At 32.2% G+C, this 18,967-nt stretch overlaps 3 protein-coding genes across 4 annotated transcripts in view; 2 read left to right on the plus strand and 1 right to left on the minus strand.

Annotated features, from left to right (window-relative positions):
- LOC139520844 (15-hydroxyprostaglandin dehydrogenase [NAD(+)]-like) lies at positions 1 to 4,807 on the plus strand. Its single transcript, XM_071313833.1, has 7 exons — positions 1 to 194; positions 1,271 to 1,394; positions 2,447 to 2,553; positions 2,867 to 2,963; positions 3,280 to 3,356; positions 3,904 to 4,079; positions 4,426 to 4,807. Exons 1-7 carry the CDS (start codon positions 102 to 104, stop codon positions 4,553 to 4,555), a joined length of 804 nt encoding a protein of 267 aa, XP_071169934.1. The 5' UTR covers positions 1 to 101; the 3' UTR covers positions 4,556 to 4,807.
- A 2,223-nt stretch (positions 4,808 to 7,030) lies between these two features.
- LOC139521576 (uncharacterized) lies at positions 7,031 to 8,236 on the plus strand. The gene has a single exon (XM_071315052.1). The coding sequence runs from the start codon at positions 7,031 to 7,033 to the stop codon at positions 8,234 to 8,236; it is 1,206 nt and encodes a 401-aa protein (XP_071171153.1).
- Positions 8,237 to 11,547: 3,311 nt separating this feature from the next.
- The window catches only part of LOC139520845 (aldehyde dehydrogenase, mitochondrial-like), a 35,011-nt gene continuing 27,591 nt past the window's right edge, over positions 11,548 to 18,967 (minus strand). For both annotated transcript variants that reach the window (XM_071313834.1, XM_071313835.1), the window contains 8 exons: positions 17,649 to 17,777; positions 17,203 to 17,316; positions 16,551 to 16,653; positions 15,826 to 16,010; positions 15,142 to 15,306; positions 14,716 to 14,873; positions 13,587 to 13,701; positions 11,548 to 12,039 (listed from right to left, as the gene is read on the minus strand). In XM_071313834.1, coding sequence (XP_071169935.1) covers positions 12,007 to 12,039; positions 13,587 to 13,701; positions 14,716 to 14,873; positions 15,142 to 15,306; positions 15,826 to 16,010; positions 16,551 to 16,653; positions 17,203 to 17,316; positions 17,649 to 17,777 — 1,002 coding nt within the window. In that variant the 3' untranslated portion in view covers positions 11,548 to 12,006. The remainder of the gene's footprint in view (positions 12,040 to 13,586; positions 13,702 to 14,715; positions 14,874 to 15,141; positions 15,307 to 15,825; positions 16,011 to 16,550; positions 16,654 to 17,202; positions 17,317 to 17,648; positions 17,778 to 18,967) is intronic.

Here is an 18,967-nt window from a genome sequence, read left to right on the forward strand (position 1 = left end):
GAGGTCAAAATATAGCACATAAACATTGAACTTCAAACCCTTGTGTTCTTTTTTCTTTTCTTTTTTGTTTGTTTATACTTCACAATAACAACAGCCGCTAAATGAAATTGAAAGGAAAAGTAGCACTTATTTCTGGAGGCGCCAGAGGTCTTGGTAGAGCATATGCAGAAGCAATATTAAAGGCTAGTGGGAAGGTAAATAATAAAATTTCGTGTATGCAGAATCCACAGTCGTTTGAATTTTAGTGATAAATAAACAAAAAAAAAAATAGAAAAAAAGTCGCTAGGACTTTTTTTATCACTAAAATTCAAACGACTGTGCAGAATCATACTATAAATAATTCGTGTTGGGGAAATCTGACATATAAAAAACGACAGATTGCCTTTCCAAAATAAACATTTGACTACCTGCAACATCAACAATTCTAGATGTAAAGCATTCAACAATTAAGGTAGATATTTTTTTTTGGAAAGGGAGGGGGGGTTATAGTAAGTAAGTAAGTAAGTAAATTTTAATTAGAGTCTGCATATATATACAAAATAACAGACAAAACATGAGCTCTGATGAGCTCTTTAACCGACTATCACATAAAAAAACGTGCAGCATCATGCAAATACTATCAAATAAATATAAGAAAAAAACCATGCAAGTATAATGAAAGCAAATCTATTTGATCTGTGAGCCTCCAGAGTCAAAGTTCATGTGGCAAGCGCCTCTATGTGCATTGAACGGGAGAGTCAGCAAATCACTTGAAAATCATAAAATAATAACAAACTAAAAGCATAAAAACAATAAATAAATCAATATAAGCACTAGCATTTATTGGCAAATAAAAATATTCAATAAATGCATAAAAAACAGAGCAAAAGTCCATTATAAAATCAAATAAAGAAATTTCAGCTTTGAGACAGCACTGGATGGAAACGACATGAACTGCAGTTGCATTTTTGACCCCCACACCAGGAATTTATATAATTCCTAAACTGGTCAAAAGAAGTCATGATTCTAGCCTCATTAGGAAGGGAGTTCCATACTTGTGCTGCCTCAAATCTAAAGGATCTTTTACCATAACTTGAGGTTCTAGGTCTAGGTACCTCAGCAGTATTCACATACCTAAAATTATATGAATTGTTTTTTATTACAATGTACAACTAAATGAGTATGCATGTAAATTATTATGTGTATTGTTTTCATTTTAACACCCTATCATCTGTCCTTTTAAGTATGACAATGTAGTACCTTACAACTTATTTAAAAACATATTTTTCAGGTATGTTTATGTGATATAGATTCAGAAGAAGGATTTAAAACTCTGAACAAATTTCAGAAAACATTTGGTAATGACAATGTAATGTTTGTAAAATGTGATGTAACAGACCATAATAGTTTTGAAAGTAAGTTTTTTTTACCATTTACTTTGGCTTGGGAGGGTTGTATTAATAATTTTTAACCATTTGAAAAGGGAAAAAGACACTTCCCCTCGCTCCTTTTTTTTCGTTTATAAATCATGGCGGTAAGTCAAACTTTTTAGATGTTACATAATAATTTCTAGAAATGTCATGGTGGACTAAAAGCAAAACCTTATAGAACTTTTAATAATAATTTGATGTGTTTGTCTCATACAGGCAACATGGGCAAGTCAACACAATTAACTTTTTTCAGGATCTTTGCGTAATTTCATTGAGAACATTGAAGAGGTCCCTTTGGGTCCAAGTAATCACATAATCAAAACAATTCAAATATAATCACATATAAATCATGAATCTTTTTTTTTTTTATATATAATGAAATAACCAATTAAGAATGAAATATTAAGTCTGGGAATCAAATAATCACATAATCAAAAACCCCATGAGGAGGCTCATTAAAGAAAGATGTTAAATTGCTGTTATTGGGTAAATATTCTATGAAAGGGATCAAAAGACAAAACCCTTATGTTACTGGTTTGGTAGCTGTATCTTTCAGGATACATCTCTGAGATTCAATAATTTAAGCAATTATGTAAACTTTCTTTATATATCCTGTAAAGCCCATGACATTTTCAAACCAGAGGATGTTCTCAGCTTTAATCTCATTCAAGGGTGTAAACTCGTCCAATGTTTCTGCTGCTACAAGGGGTTGACATCTCAATTTTTTTTAACCACAACAGATTTTTGCTACTGTCCCAAAAATCAGGAACCTCTAGCCTTTGTAGTCTTGTGTGTTTTTTTTTTTTTTTTTTTTTAAAGTTTGGAGTTAAGTGTGGCATTTATTTGGCTGAGTATATTATTTAGGGGCCTTGAGCTTAAGCTGACCACTTGGTATGGGATTTATTGAAGACCAATTTGTAGCCTTTTGCTATTTTGTGTTCTTCAGTTGGGTTTTTGTTTAATTGACAACTTTCCATATTTTATTCTATTCTACAACATCTTTAGAAGGCTTTTACATTATATAATTTTTTTCCCAGATGTATTTAAGCAAGCAAAAAGAAAATTTGGTGCATTAGATATTGTGGTGAATAATGCAGGACTTCTTACAGAAGATAACGTGAGAAAAACAATGATGGTTAATTCAGTGAGTATAATTTATTCTTTATTAGTCAGAGTCAATGCTGACATGCTTAACACCACCAGATTCTGTATGTGCCTAATCTTAAGTCAGGAGCCTGTAATTTAGTTGTTCTTGTTTGTTGCTCATGAAGCCATGTACAGTTGCTGTATCATACCACATCTTCTTACTGTTATATTGAATGAAACTGTGAACTTTGAGATTTGACAAAAAACTTGATTAAATTCCTTCTTTGGACGTTCAGCTATATTGTTTTATTAATTATTTTATCATGCTTATCTGATATGTAAAATGTGTATATTTCTGTTCTTTTCCCCAGATAGGTGTCATAGAGGGGACACAGTTAGCTACACACTATTTAAGTAAGGAATCAGGAGGACAAGGAGGTGTTGTGGTCAATATTTCTTCTACTGCAGGTAAGATATGATAAAGTAGGATTCAAATAATATAATTAAGAAATAATACTTGCATGCCATGCTCTGTGCTCATTTTAACATGAATCGACATTATATTTGTCGATATCTTTATACTGAGCGCCAGCTGAAACTCAGTGACATGCAATTTCGATCGTGACTAAATGATACATGCTGAATAATCTAAGGAATGTTTCATTTTACTTGATAAGTCTTTGCAGATAGAAAATGAGAATTTCACAGTATAATTCAGCAACAATATTAAATCCTATTTCCTTTACAAACTACTGGAATGTTATTTTCACCAATTTATTTTCAGGTTTAACACCAGTATTCTACATGCCAATTTATGTAGCTTCTAAATATAGTATTGTAGGATATACAAGGAGTGTTGCTGTAAGTATACCTCTACAAGAAGCACAGTAAAACCTATATTATCTAAATATAGTATTGCAGAATATACAAGGAGTGTTGCTGTAAAGTAAACTCTAGAAAAAGCAGTTTAACCTAATTATCTAAATAAACCCTTGGTCTACAGAGTTGTGAATAGAAAGAAAAATCTGATGTCTGTCACTGAACACCAATTTCTCAAATAACGGAAAAACCATGTTGATAAACAAGATGTAGGCTTTACATCAACAAGACAACAACCTAACATAAAAATAACTTACATATATAAGTATGTACAAGGCAATATTAGGTCCTCTACAAACACTCACAGGACATGCACTTGCATGTGTGGCAGAGTTAGCTTTTAACTTCTTACAGACAAAGAGTTGAACATGCTATTTTTCTATTCAAACTTTTACAAGTCTCAGACTCTCTGGAGCTTGCACCTCAAATATGAAACAAGTTACTACCAGATAATTTGCATGCATGTTAGCATTGATTTTGTGCTCAGTTATGGCTCACAATAAATAATTGCAGTGATTATTCTCTACAGCAAAATCCTGCCAATAAAGAAAGAGGGATGAGATATACTTGTTTATGTCCAGCTTTTACTGATACTACCATGTTTGATAAGAAATGGTCAGATGAGGGTGAAGGACCACCACCAGGGGTCAGTGAAGAGGAGAAGAAAGGGGCTCTACACCTGATAGAGGCAACAGGGGTTAATACGTAAGTAGATACAATGAAAACTGCCAAAACTTTGTGCTTGGTAAACAACTGCAAGAAACTCGTCTTAATTTTTTTTCTTCATAAGGTAGAATATACATAGAATATCTATTGGTAATATAACCTGTAACGGAAATAATGAAAATCTGATCTAAATAAAATCTTCTATCCAAATGTAGAGGAGTAGAGGAAAAAAAAGATTTTTCTATTCTCAATTTAAGTCTCCAATAATTTTTCATTGTATTATGGTATGGGTGCGTCATTGTCTGTCTTGAGTCCCTCATTTGGCAACGACCTTAGTTATGGTAGGTTAATTTATTTACTTTATAGAACTTTATTTTTATTTCAGAGTAGAGGAAGTGGTCAAAGGATTTATGTTGTTACTAGAAGTTGATGACAATAATGGTGCTGTGATGACAGTCACGAAAAACCATGGTGTTCAGTATCGTCATGGGAAACCATTGAGCCATAAATTATAACTTGAAAACGAGAATATTTTAATCAGATGAACTACTGTCATTACTAATTGAATCCTTAAATTGATTTGATATTTTATATGCAAATTAAGTGTACAGACTAGACTACTCAAGATATTATTTAGGTCTTACTCTTACATGAAGATTATTATTGTTGAAGGCCGTACGGTGACCAGTTGTTAATTTCTGTGTCATTTTGGTCTCTTGTGGAGAGTTGTCTCATTGGCAATCATACCACATCTTCTTTTTTGGAAAGTTTGCTATAGCTTGCTATTGCTACTTTCCTTAGGCGTCGGCCTCAACTTCCGGTGACAGACTATCCCAATGTTCTGCTCCAAGATAATGTAGTACTAGTGCTAGTGTTCGACTTCTGATTCTTGGATACTTTGAGTTGCTACTCTTTTGAAAAGATTACAGCTTGAATAAAATAAGGAATGAATGTTCAACGACAATTCAGATGAATTTAGCTTCATATTGAAAATAAGTATCACAAACACTACTTTGCGGATCGGCCATTGGCTGAAGAGAAAATCAAAGAAATCTACGCGAGACGGCGTTTCATTCATGAATATTTCATGAATGAACATTTTCCCGCACTATTTTTTACTATGTACGATATTTACAACTGTTTATTATTGAATAAGTAAAAGCCCGAGTGCATCGAAAGAGTCCGGTATGCGAGAACAAGTTAATATTTGACAAAATTGTCGGATAATTGACAAGTGATAATGGTTTGATTTATTTTAACAATACACAGGTGATAGAATATAAAATAATCGATAATTATATGGCTTATGTCTCACGCCAAGGACGATTAAAGGTAAATACCGGCTTATAGAAATAAATAGAAAAGTGCATTGTTTTTGTCAAACTGACATCGATCTGAAAGTTTTGATGCCAAAAATCATTTGAAAACTTTTAATTCGTTAAGTACTAACTGTTTCACATTCCAATGTGGATATAAGGACCTTCACTCGTTCAGCATGTTCAACTGGATCATAATGACAACAGAAAAACATTGTCTTAATGACAATTAGTATCATAGCATCCGTATAATTTAAAAGCAACTGAGTCATCAACTACTTCTAACAATATTATAGTTCAGTGTATCAAGACCGAGATCAAGCTAAAGACAAGTGCTGTAGAAATTATTATAATGATTTAATAACATTTGTCCATGTACTAGCAAAATGACTTTCTTAGTGCTTAACAATGCAGTGGCGGATCCAGAACTTTTTATCCTCACTTTATTCCTGGGGCAGTATGATTTTTTAAGATTGACCTATAATTAATAATGTGTCCCCACAGAGGCAATGATTAAATAAATGGCTTAAAACAAAAATCTCAAATGTCATTGCCTCAATGGCAATTACGCAGCAGCAACTAAAATGTGTTTCAGGGTTATAAGCACGTGTACCTCAGATCAACATTGTATGAATCTAGTATATATAAACTTTTTTATTCCTGAGGTCATACTACTATTGTTATGCCCCCACCATATTGAGTTTTATCCTTGTTTTTTTTCTGTAAGTATGTACGTCTCTTACTTGTACGTACGTCCATACACCCCAAAATTGATTTCTGTTCTCTTACTTTAGTTTGCCTGAACCAAATTTTATGAAACTTATACGCAACCACAAAACACAAGTCAAGTTTGAATTTTGTTGGCGTCACTTTTACCATTCTAGATGTAAAGGGGTGAAATTTTCAGTATGCCCTATCAAGTATATATACCTTAATATATAAAACATACATAAAAAGGGTCTTTAGATTTAGAAGTATAGATATATAAGAATGTGTCCCCAGTACACGCATGCCCCATCTGCACTATCATTTTCTATGTTCAGTGGACCGTGAAAATGGAGTAAAACTCTAATTTGGCATTAAAATTAGAAAGATTATATCATAGGGAACAACTATAATACTAAAATGACGAGGTCCAATTTATCAGCCGTCATGGGGTAAAAACGACAAATCAAAGAATTCAATTTTATATATATCTAATATAGGACAATGGTGTTGATTAAAAAAAATTACAGCACTCTTCCACATAATTAATATTCACCTGTTACCTATTACTTATCGGTACGTTTCTCATCTGACAGGCGCACCACCAAACAGTGTATTTCGGATTTTGCCATGTACACGGGTCATAGTCACAGGGTTGACACTACTAAATTCAATCATTGTCAAATTGGTCCCTATTGTAGTATTTTAAGCAATAAGACTTTCTAAGATGACAATACGAGTACTAAAAATCTGGACTTAAAATAAGATTCAAATAAGGCGTTTAGGTACAGTTTTCATTTATTTATAACTAAATTAATAAATATAGGACCATGCTGTTGATTAAAAAATACTCCATTACCAGGACCTTTTGTTTTCAATTAATATTACCAATAATTGATAAGTTCCAGGTCGACTGGTTCAAACAGACTGATTTTGAAAGCAGAGAACACTGTGCATCTTATAATCGGCATGACTTTATCAGATGGCAATCCCAATACTAAAATAAGGCGTAGGCATGAACCTGAAAAGATAATCTCACCAATTGGAAAAATGGTATTACAGTCTGAAGACATGAAGAGGTCAACAGATATTGATTCTGATTATATAGAGTCTCAATTTGAATTCCGAGGGTTAGCAGCCTCAAAATCACCACCAGAGTATTGGAAAAATCTCGGAAGTTCAAAGACTAGATCAGAGGAACAAGCATTTCAGGGAAAGACTATCATTTTGGAAAAAATACAGCAACTTAAAAAGAATACAACATTAGCTTTCACTGATGGCTCCTGCAAAGGAAACCCAGGTCCATGCGGGGCTGGGGCAGCTATTTTAATATCAAACAGCACAGAACATGTGGAGTTAACACAGCCAGTTTCCAATAGAGGATCTATTTTATTAGGGGAATTAGTAGCTATCAAGCTGGTAATAGATTTTCTTATAATTCCAAACAACAGAAAAAACACTGAATCCATCAAAATTTTCTCAGACAGCCAATCAGCAATTGGAATTTTGACTTTAAATTGGAAATCAGATAATTACAGCAAAACTATTCATGATATTAAAATCGGTATATTGGCACTAAAATCTGAAGGAATCATTGTTTCCATTGAATGGACCCCTGGACACGCTGACATACAAGGTAATGAACTAGCAGACCAACTAGCTAAAAAAGCAGCACAGGAGGCAGAAAAAATACAAAGTATTCCAGTATTTACTAAACAAGATATACAAAAAGGAGCTAAAGACAGTGTTATGTTAAAATGGCAAAACAGATGGGACACCAGTGAAAAAGGAAGGAGATATTATGCCTTTCAACAAAATGTTAAGAATACAATTCCAAAAGACAAACCGTCAACTGAAATATATAGAATAACTACTAGTTTAAGAACAGGATATTGCAATTTAAATTCATATAAATCAATGATATGCCCAGCACTCATCGACAAATGCAGCTGTGGACAAATAGAAACAGTTGACCATTATCTTCTGGATTGTGAAAATTATGAGGAGGCTAGAGAAAAACTCCGCTCTGCACTCTATTTCATAACATCAAAACTAACACTTGAATCAGAAGTACTATTAGCAACAACAGAAAATGATAATTACAAACATCACATAGAAGATATTCAAGATTTGTTAGGGGTTTTTATTAAAGATACTGGAAGGTTCACAAAATAGTTAGTTAAGGTTTTATAAGGGTTAATTATTTATTCTTTTTTTTTTTTTTTTTTTTTTTTTTTTTTTTTTTTTTTTTAATTATTTAATTATTTATTTAGTTTCTCTGCAGTGCCACATCAAAAATGTACTAATGAGTTTAATACAATAGAGACATAAAATTACCAGAGTGATTGAAATTACAGATAGAGATTATAGTGTCAAGTTGACACTTCTAAAGACTAAAGACTATATACTTTAATTCAGTCACAGACCCGCGATATCACGGGTGTGTTCTCGTGTGTACTAAGTTTCAAATTAATTGGACTTCAACTTCATCAAAAGGTATCTTGACCAAAAACTTTAACCTGAATGGGACAGACGAACGGACGGAAGGACGGACGGACGGACGAAGGGACGCACAGACCAGAAAACATAATGCCCATAAATGGGGCATAAAAAGTGATTTTTGGAAATTGCTGGCGAGACAATGGTTTAGTTTGAAAAATCAAAACAGTGATTTGAATACATATTTAAAATAATACACGTCAATAACCTATTTGAAATAATACACATATACAGTTGCAAACTTTCCAGAGGTGCTATCCAGCACTTTGATTATGTTAAAGGAAGGGGTTTAGGTCTGTCCTAAGGGGAACAACTCTCTGGTTTTTCTGAAAAGACTCCATTAATTATCAGATGCTTGTTTAACAAGGGATTGAAAAGTTACTTTACTGCTAAAATTCTCTTATTTACAAGTAGAAACATTAGAAGATTCTTTCTGGTACTGAATACATTCCTTAAGTTTCAGGTCCCAAGTTTTATATGAATCTTAATAAATTCTTTGTATTTTTTATGCCCCACCTACGATAGTAGAGGGGCATTATGTTTTCTGGTTATCAAGAGTTTTCATGAATAATTTCAAGGAATGCCACTCATAGTTAGATCGACATGAGCAATACACCCTTTCTATGATAATACACATACATAATTATCACTGTTAATGATGCTAAATACAAGTTTCCTGTAAAAATAAATATCAAGGTTTATCCTTATTATTCCAGGAAAATCCAGCACAAGTTTGATAGAATTTTCCATACTATTTATATGTGTATAATTAGTCTTGTAGAAGACACAGACACTGTCCCTGTCTACCACAGATGTGGTTGGTTGTTTTTTTATTTTGGTTAATTTTACTTATATTTTGTGACAAAATATTTTTTTTTATAGTAAGTAAAAGGTTGGATATAAGTTTCTTGTAGACTCCTTTGGTAGATGAATAAATTAAAGGGTAGAATTAAAGACTACTTATCATACCAGTAATATCATTGATAATGATAAAAAGAAGTATTTGCATTCTGTTTTCAGAAAAAAAGTACTAGCTTTTGTCCATATTTAATGAAAAGGTACTTAGAGCAAGCCAGACTCTTTTTGAATGAAATATCAAATATGTGTATCTTGCTTCTGTTCTCAATCTTATTTTACCCAAATTTTTATTACTGTGGAGTCGTTAGATTTTGTTGTTTATCTTTTTGTAAGAATTTCCTTGAACTTTCAGGGTATGAGTGCATTACAAAAAATATTTTCTTTAGGTTTGTATGTAAATTTCTTTAGGAATCCATAAAAAATTACAATTTTAACCAATCCACAAATAGTAAATTAATCCACAGTATTCAAATATGTTATTTACCTCATTGTATTGAAATAACTGAGCCACAAAAGATATCCTATTCTATCGTTTCCTGTAATTTGAAGTTGATTTTATCTAGATATATTTGTTAATGATTATTTTGAAGTATTTATTGTTAATAGAATTATGCAATGTGAAACATTTTATTTTTACAATTTTTTATACAGAAATAAAGATATTGATCATTTTCTGTTGGAAGTCATGAATTATTATTTTCTTCTATTTTAAATGATTTTTTCAGTTTGTTCCTATGTTGTGCTGCAATACCAATGTCCCAGGTTTGGGGAGGGTTGAGTGCTAGTACTGTAATCATGTTTAATAACTCAACATCTTGTATGTTCTGAAATTCAGTGGTTGTTCTTCAATGCTGTCTTTTATATCTGTTTTTCCATTATTTGAAATCCTGCAACAGTTTTTGTGTTGTCTGTGACAAAACAAAAGTCGCAGTAAGCGAGACATAGGTATTACTATCTGGAGGCGATAAAGAAGGAGAGACATTTCAGCTTGTGCACTCTGGTTTCAATTGAATTGTTTTGCACCTTATCCTGTCAAGTCCTTTTATAGTTACCAGAATAATTATTTTTCATTATAGAAGTCCTAATGATGACATTTAGTTGCTTGCATCCATGTAATAGTGTTTCTGGTTGATAGTCTTAGGTAATCATACAACTGATACAAGGCACATCACCTCTATTGAAACTTGGCTTCCATGATAATTCTAATTATAGCTAAGGTCTTTAAAAATGCTGTGAAACAAACAAAAAAGCCAACAAAAACCAACACATTGTTAAAAGTAGGTTTCTAATGTCTGATTTTGTGAGTGTCAGTCACAGTTCTCCACAACTTGTAAAAATTTGGGACAATTGTAAGTCTGTCCTATGGCATTCATATTTAAGTCGACTGCTTGATATCTTTTTCTCTTGTTTTTGCTGTGTTTTTATGGTTTAGCACTTAATTTTAGAATTGATTTTATATGCAAGATATATTGTCCTAACAGTTTTTACTTATGGGCATTTTTCCATCAAAACAATAATTTGTTAGCTGAAGTATAAGTAAGGTGCACTCATCACTTTATAATGCGTGACTCAAATCTTAATTGCACATGATTGCCAGTTATCAAAGCTTAAGGTCAGTGGTACTCTACTGATACCCCAGGCATTCTTCCACAACAAGAACCGGCCACAATGCTATAGCCAATATCATGAAAGTGGTGTTAAACACCAGCAATCAATCATTGCTAGATAGCTGTTTCATGCTCTTTGAAAGTTAAGCAATAACAATGTCTTCATTCTTGTTTGCTTGTGTTGTTGAGTCAATGTTTCATGCAACTCATCAGGAAACTGATGTTCAGTAGTTGTTGTTTGTTGATGTGATTCATAAGTATTTCTCGTTTCTTGTTTTTTACATAGATTAGATTAGACCATTGGTTTTCCTGTGTGAATGGTTTTACACATCATTTTTATTAGGACCATTAATAGCTTGCTGCTTGGTGTGAGCCAAGGATCCTTGTTGAAGACCGTACTTTGATCTATAATGATATTACTTTTACAAATTGTGACTTGGATGGAGAGTTGTCTCATTGGCACTCATACCACATCTTCTTGTATCTAGTTAATAAGATTTTAAGATCAATAACTACAAATGGTTATGCAATATCTAAATATATATTTTATTTTGATCTTTATATATGATATCTACAAATGACATAATAACACTTCTTCAATTTGTTATAATAAACAATTTATAGAAGTCTTCCTTAAATCAAGACATGTACAACCACATCTTGTAATTGAATTTTGCTCCATATGGTCAATTCAATTCAATTCCATGAAATTAACTGTTTATAATACCTTTATTAAACATAACAAAATCCCAAAATAAAATTGTTAACAACAAGATGTAAAATTCATCACAGTTCAACATGATTGTATAAATGGTAAAAAACACTATTAGATTGCATTATACACATAAAATGTATGTGAAAATATTAATAATACAAAGCTTTAATATTGAGGTAACTTATAATGTGTCTTAAGTTCAGAGTACAATAAAAACACCTTAAAGAGTAGTGCTAATATTGAATGTCTGTGTGTTGATATGTTCTTTAAGAATTCTTCTGTGTAAGTGCAACAGTAACCTGTAAATATATAAATAAAACATAAATTAAGGTAATTAAATGGTGTACCAATATTTACTACAAGGAATGTTTAATTGCCTGTACCAAGTCAGGAACTGTTCTGTTCCAGAATGCTTTTAAATGTTTTTGTTCCTCATATCAGAAGGCAGAAACTTCTGTTTAACAAATCAAATAAAATGTGTTTCAGAAAACAAGGCATTTTTTTTACTTTCTCTTCCAAACTAGGGAATTAATGAACATTGTACTTCATATTATTTTAATGTTATTTCTGCAAAGCAAAATGCCCTACATAATGATCACAGTCAGAGATTATTCTACACTGTGGATCAAACTTAAAAACAGTCAGTTTAGCAGGGAAGCTCTTGATTCCTGTACTATGTTAGCATTACTCTACATGTATTTCATAGACTGCTTAAAATGTTTCAATGAATCAAGAAAGCTCTTTATTCCTTAAAAAAATCAGGTTTATTCATTCAATCAGCTGGATATATTATTGTTGCTAAAGGTTTCACACTATGACTTTGAAATGACCTTCAAGTTTGCAATTAGTTCCTGTCTGACCATCAGCCAATACAGAATCATCAGATAATCACTCCAATATTTTATAAATAAATTTTGAAATTAAAAGGGTACAAATGGCAGTTTTTTTTCACTTAAAAGGGCAGAGCCTAATAGTATTTTTGTCTTCAAATATTGGAATATTTATTATTCTAAGTGCAATATAACCATTCATCATACGGAAATAAATTTCTTGTCTGAAATCTAAACCATATTTAAGAAATAATTGATGCAAGCTAGACTTTATTGTAGTTTTAACATGGGTAGGCATTATATTTGTGATTATTTTTGCCCGAGCGATAGTTAGGGCTAAAATAACACGAATATTATGCCTACCCATGTTAAAACTGCAATAAAGTATAGCTTGAATCAATTATTTCGATTCTGATTAGGACAATTAAGGTAATATCTATGTCCATATAGGCTCTTCCATGAACCTCCTTTTTTGTCTGAAAACAAGCAAATGACTGGCAATGTGATTTTTCAGAGGGAGGAGTTTTAAACAGCCAGCATGAACGGTTGTCGTATCTAGGTCAAATATGTCAATTTCGAATTGCCACACTTTGCAGTCATGATATTAAAATGAATAAGTAACAACATGTGCATTAATTAAGAGTTTGGAAGTGTTTTAAGTTAATGATATTATGAAATGCATGCCAATTTGATAAAGTTCATTATTTTGCAGTAGTCAATATACACAATTTTATTGGATTTAGAGCATGGGTTATTCACAAAGCGAAAGAAGCACGTCATTTTAGAATGATTTATACTTTGGAAAAGATAGATAAAATGATGATGTTTGTACTGCAAGATAAACAGTCATATATCATGAACATATATATTAATATTATTCTTACTTCCAGACTAATTGAACTAATTTTCTGTTTTTATGCTGCCTCTAAATTAACACCACATGAAAATAATGTACAGAATGATCTCAAGTAAAAAAGAGTTAATCTCAAAATGATTACAACAATGTTTATACTTACATTTTTAACTTCTGTATATGCATGGAGTCCATATTCTCCTAACTCTCGGCCTTGTCCCGACATCTTATATCCACCGAACGGTGCTGCAGCATCAAACACATCATAACAGTTCACCCTATTGTAAAAGTAAAATTAAAGTAAGGAATAATAAATTTACAAAATTTTGAATTTTTTGAAATACTAAGGCTTTTCTACCTCAGGCATAGATTACCTTAGCTGTATTTGGCAACACTTTTAGGAATTTTGGATCTCAATGCTCTTCAACTTCGTACTTTATTTGGCTTTTTTTAAAAACTTTTTTGGATTCGAGCGTCACTGATCGAGTCTTTTGTAGACGAAATGCGCGTCTGGCGTATATATAATATTTAGTCCTGGTATCTATGATGAGTTTATTTACCAGGTATTCAATCATTAATTTGCGCAATCCAACTAAAAAACACATCTTTTGTGCACACCATTTTCTTGGAAAATGCCTGTCCCAAATCAGGAATATGGCAGTTGTTTTTCATTCGTTCCTTTGGTTGGTAACGTTTGATTTTATCACTTTTTATGGGTTTTCCCTTTTTGAATAATCATGGCTTTCAGTATTTTTGTAATTCTTTTATTTCAAGAATCTGCCAGTGTTTGGGTATACTCTGGTTTTATATTGTAACGAAGGAGGGAATTTGATGTTTGGCTGCCTACAAACTTACACGGGGGGTTCACTTCCTATATACAAGGTGATAGGATGTGTTGCTGGAATAGGTTACCTTTTCAGGCTTAAAAATATGTGTATTGGTCGGAAAAACAATCAGATATATATATATGATATGGTCCATAAAGTTTCCATAACTTCGTGTCATCTTTCTTGGTGTTCCTGGCTGTGTTTTATCAACCAATTTTCTCTCTTATGGCTCTTTTGTATTCCACTGTAACATTACGCACCAAACAAAACACAATCAATATGAGAAAAGGTGACATTTTTACCTACGCAATATATGAAAAAGTATACATTTTTGAAATCTAAATTATATGAAAAGGGTGAAGGTAAAAGAAACCCAGCGGCACTCCTATCAATTAAGTATTAAAGTGGGGGGCCCAAAGCAAACTTACTTGCCAGTTCTTGGAATATTGTTACCCATAGACTTACCATACAGTTCCTGCTCGGAGACTGTTGATTAGGTAATTGGCTTTATCCAAGTCTTTGGTGTGAACAGCTGCTGCCAAACCATAACTGTTCTTATTTGCTCTCTCAATCAGCTCCTCAATATTCTTAAACTTCATAATTGGCATCACTGGACCAAAGATCTATAAAAGTACCATATAAGAAATGTTCATATCATTTAACATAACTACACAGTGATCAAACTAATGTGTAAGAATATTGTGTTTCTTTTACTTTTGTCAATACTTCCATAGAATTATAAAGTTGTTTTCTTAACAATTTACATTCTAGCTTTCAAGCTTACCCAAAAGATTGTCTAGCATATATCAGATTATATGAATGCTTGGATTAAATAGTTTAATCTTAAAGAAAGTCAGACACATGTTTTAATGTGATTGTTTTTTTTCCTACCTCTTCATTAGCAATGGCCATATCATCATTGACATCAGCAAAAACTGTGGGTTGAATGAAGTATCCCTTGTCCCCGATACTAGCTCCACCTGTTGTCAGTTTTGCTCCTTCTTTCTTTCCAATATCAATATACTTCATTACAGTATTAAACTGATCCTGATCAATCTGTTAATAGAAATATTTAAAAATACAAGGTCATCATTGTATAAGAAGCATAGAAACACTTCTGTTTTCAAATTTTTTAATGTTTCAAAGGTGCTGCCTCAGATAGAAATTAAAGTTATGCTAATAAATATCAATACATACAACTGTTAACTTATTACTGGATGAAAAAAAATCTCGTTTGAAAGTGTGTGACTGTTTGAAAATTTAGAAATCACACATTTTTATGAAAATCTACAAAACAGACCAAAATTCAATTTCATTTTGTATCTGAATGTTCCAATATCAATCAAAGGCTTATACATGTACAAGTTAACGTGCACTTTTTTAAATATCTATTTGATGCAGCTCATATGTGTATTATTACTTTGATTTATAAAAATTTACCTTAAGGATAAGGTATTAAATCAAACTGTGACTATTATTCTTTTGCTTTTCATAAAAGATGGAAACTATTATTTGTGTATTGCAAGTTACTACTTAGTGATCTAAATAATGAGCTAAGATCCTCCTTAGACAAACCTGTGGTCCTTGTTCTGTTGTGTTTAAGAATGGATCGCCAACAGTCCTTTTCTTTGCCCTCTCTGTACTACGTTCTACAAATTCATCATAGATCTTTTCTTCTACATACACTCTAGTTCCTGCGCAACAACACTGACCCATGTTGAAAAACAAGGCAAAATGGGCATCTTCAACAGCTTTCTCAACTAGTAAAGAAATTTACAACTTTTATTATTTTCATTTGACCACAAAATTGGCTCTTTTGGAGTACTGGTAATTATAAAAAGTTTAACATTTGTCATGCTAAGTATACGGTGTATACCCACAATAAATGAATAATAATTCAAAGTTCTTAACATGAGAAGGGTTTCCGACAGAGTAAAGTGTGGCTAAAATCCTTGTCAGAAAACTTGATGGATAAAAAGACAAGATAATCGGAAATAAAATTATAGCCACAATTATAAAATTTAATACATTTTGAAATTGAAAGGGTTTTACTTTGAAATCATGAGTCAACCACTTCCTGAATTTTTTTATGTTTTTTTCAGAAGATTCCCACATGATTGTTTCTAGTCTTGTTTATGGCTTCTGTGCTATTATAGCTCCAAAGTCAGTCTGTGCAAGAAGAATCTAATTCTGTGCTGTTATAAAATATTTGGCTTTTTTTTTGTCTATTTTATAATACTTGTCCCTTATATGTAAGCTTAAAAGAGCTGTTTATTTACAATATATTTTAAAGTACATACTATTAACATCAGAGAGTATGATATTTGGACTCTTTCCTCCTAATTCAAGGGACACTCTCTTTAAGTTAGACTCAGCTGCAGATTTGGCAACTATTTTTCCAACCTTAAATAAACAAAGAAAATTTTCTGCCTTTTATTTCATATACTAATATCTTGTATTTTGTTTAAGAGGAAAGCAAAAAAAAAAGTCTTTTGGTCATTTGATTTGTTGGTTTGATACCTCATTGGACCCTTCTTCTCTTAACATTTACATGATCTAAAAAGGTGATAGGACTTGGCATTGAAATAGGTCATCTTTTCAAGCTTGAATATATGTGAATAGGTCAGGAAAACAATCAGAAATATATTATTAGGTAAAAAAAGTTCCCATATAACTCCTTCGTCTGTCATCTTTCTTGGTATTCCCGACTGTTTTTATTAACCATTTTTTACTCTTTTGGCACTTTGGTATACCATTCTTACAGTACATACCATTACACACCACATGAAGCGCAAACAATACGGGAAAAGGTTACATTTTTACATATGCAATACATGAAAAAGAAAACATTTTTAGAATCTAAATTATATAAAAAGGGTGGGGTAACAGAACCTCAGTGGCATCCCCTATCAATTAAGTATTGAAGTAGCCCCTCCTAGAGTAAATACAAACCTCTGTTGATCCAGTAAAGGCAACTTTGTCTATGTCTGGATGATTGGCTATAGCAGCACCAGCAGTTGGACCATAACCTGGTACAATGTTCAATACTCCTGGTGGAAACCCTGCCTGTAAATGTAGTTAATTAAAACTGATTATAATGTCACAGAAGATTCCATTCATAATGTATGCTGCTGTCCACAGTTTTTTTTCTACAAATTTTCAAAGATCTAAAAAGTTTTATTCCAACAAAAAATTTCGTATCAGATACATAAATACACGTTTATTTCATTTTTGCTTAATATCAATCTTGCGGATGACTAGAGACACCTAACATTTTATGTTTGAGATACTGTTTTAAATAGTTTACATTAGACATTACATTGGGCACAAGCATCACTAAAGAGACATTATAAAATGTTGAAATGCACATCTGGTGCAGTAAAATTATTATATATTACCTCTGCTGCTAACTGAGCCACATACAAAGCTGTCAGTGGTGTCTGTTCTGCTGTCTTCATTACAACACAGTTACCCATTGATAAAGCAGGTCCTAATTTCCATGCCTGCATCAGCAAAGGAAAATTCCACTGAAAATAAAATCAAACATGCATATCAATGAACACAGCAGACATTTAAAATTTAAACTAGATGTGTCAAAGCGACACAAATGGCCAAGTCTCACAAAGTTGAAAAATCTGCAATTTAAATAACACATGTGGACACAAACATATCAAAAACCAGCTCAAAATCTGGAGGCGTATAGAATAAAAGTCTGTTTAACTGTGATTTTCAACAATTTTCGAAGTTGTAAACCCTTATTTCTGGCAAAACATTAGCAGAGCAGAACAAAATATAAACTTGATCTGTAACTCATAATGAGTAACTCACATACCAAAATTCAGCCAAATATCTGAAAGCATTTAGAAAAAAAAGTCTGTATAACTATGATTTTCAACAATTTATTGAAGTCCAAAGCCCTTAATTTCGGCAAAAATTAGTGGAGTGGTACAAAACTTTAATTTGATCTGTAACTCATCTTGGTTAACTCACATGCCAAAAATCCTCCCAATATCTGAAAGAGTTTAGAAAAAAGGTCCGTATAACAGTGATTTTCAAAAATTTATCAAAGCCCAAAGCCCATAATTTCGGCAAAAATTAGCAGAGTAGAACAAAACTTAAACTTAATCTGTAACTTATCATGGTCAACTCACATGCCAAAAAACAGCCCAATATCTGAAGGTGTTTAGAAAAAAACTCTGTATAATGGTTTGTTGTAGAATGACGGAAAAACTGAATTTCGGAATTACAGAATTTCAGAATTACGGACAAGGGTAAAACTATATGGCAAAGACAATGAATTACAGAATTTTGGAATTACGGACAGGGGTAAAACTATATGGAAAAGACAACGAATAATAGTATTTCGGAATTACGGACAAGGGTAAAACTATATGGCACCAACAACTTTGTTGCGGGGCCATAAAAAGGACAACATGAATTCTGTTGTCTCCCCTGATTTGAATTTATGTGTGCAAAAGTGATCTCCCCTGTAAAAATATCATTCTAAAAGTGCTGGAAAATATATATAAAGTATGTGTACCACTAAATTCACAAAAACACTTAATAACTCTCCAGCTTTTATTGGTCATGTTTGGTCAACATGTTGACAATTTGAATTAGATTGGTGTCTTTAGGACAAGGTATTAAAAATATACACCAGTCAAAGGGGGTGTTCTAGTTGAAAAATAATATCACAAAACTGTGAAATAAGCATAAC

The sequence above is a fragment of the Mytilus edulis genome, chromosome 4 (assembly GCF_963676685.1).
Source record: "Mytilus edulis chromosome 4, xbMytEdul2.2, whole genome shotgun sequence".
Classification (NCBI taxonomy): domain Eukaryota; kingdom Metazoa; phylum Mollusca; class Bivalvia; order Mytilida; family Mytilidae; genus Mytilus; species Mytilus edulis.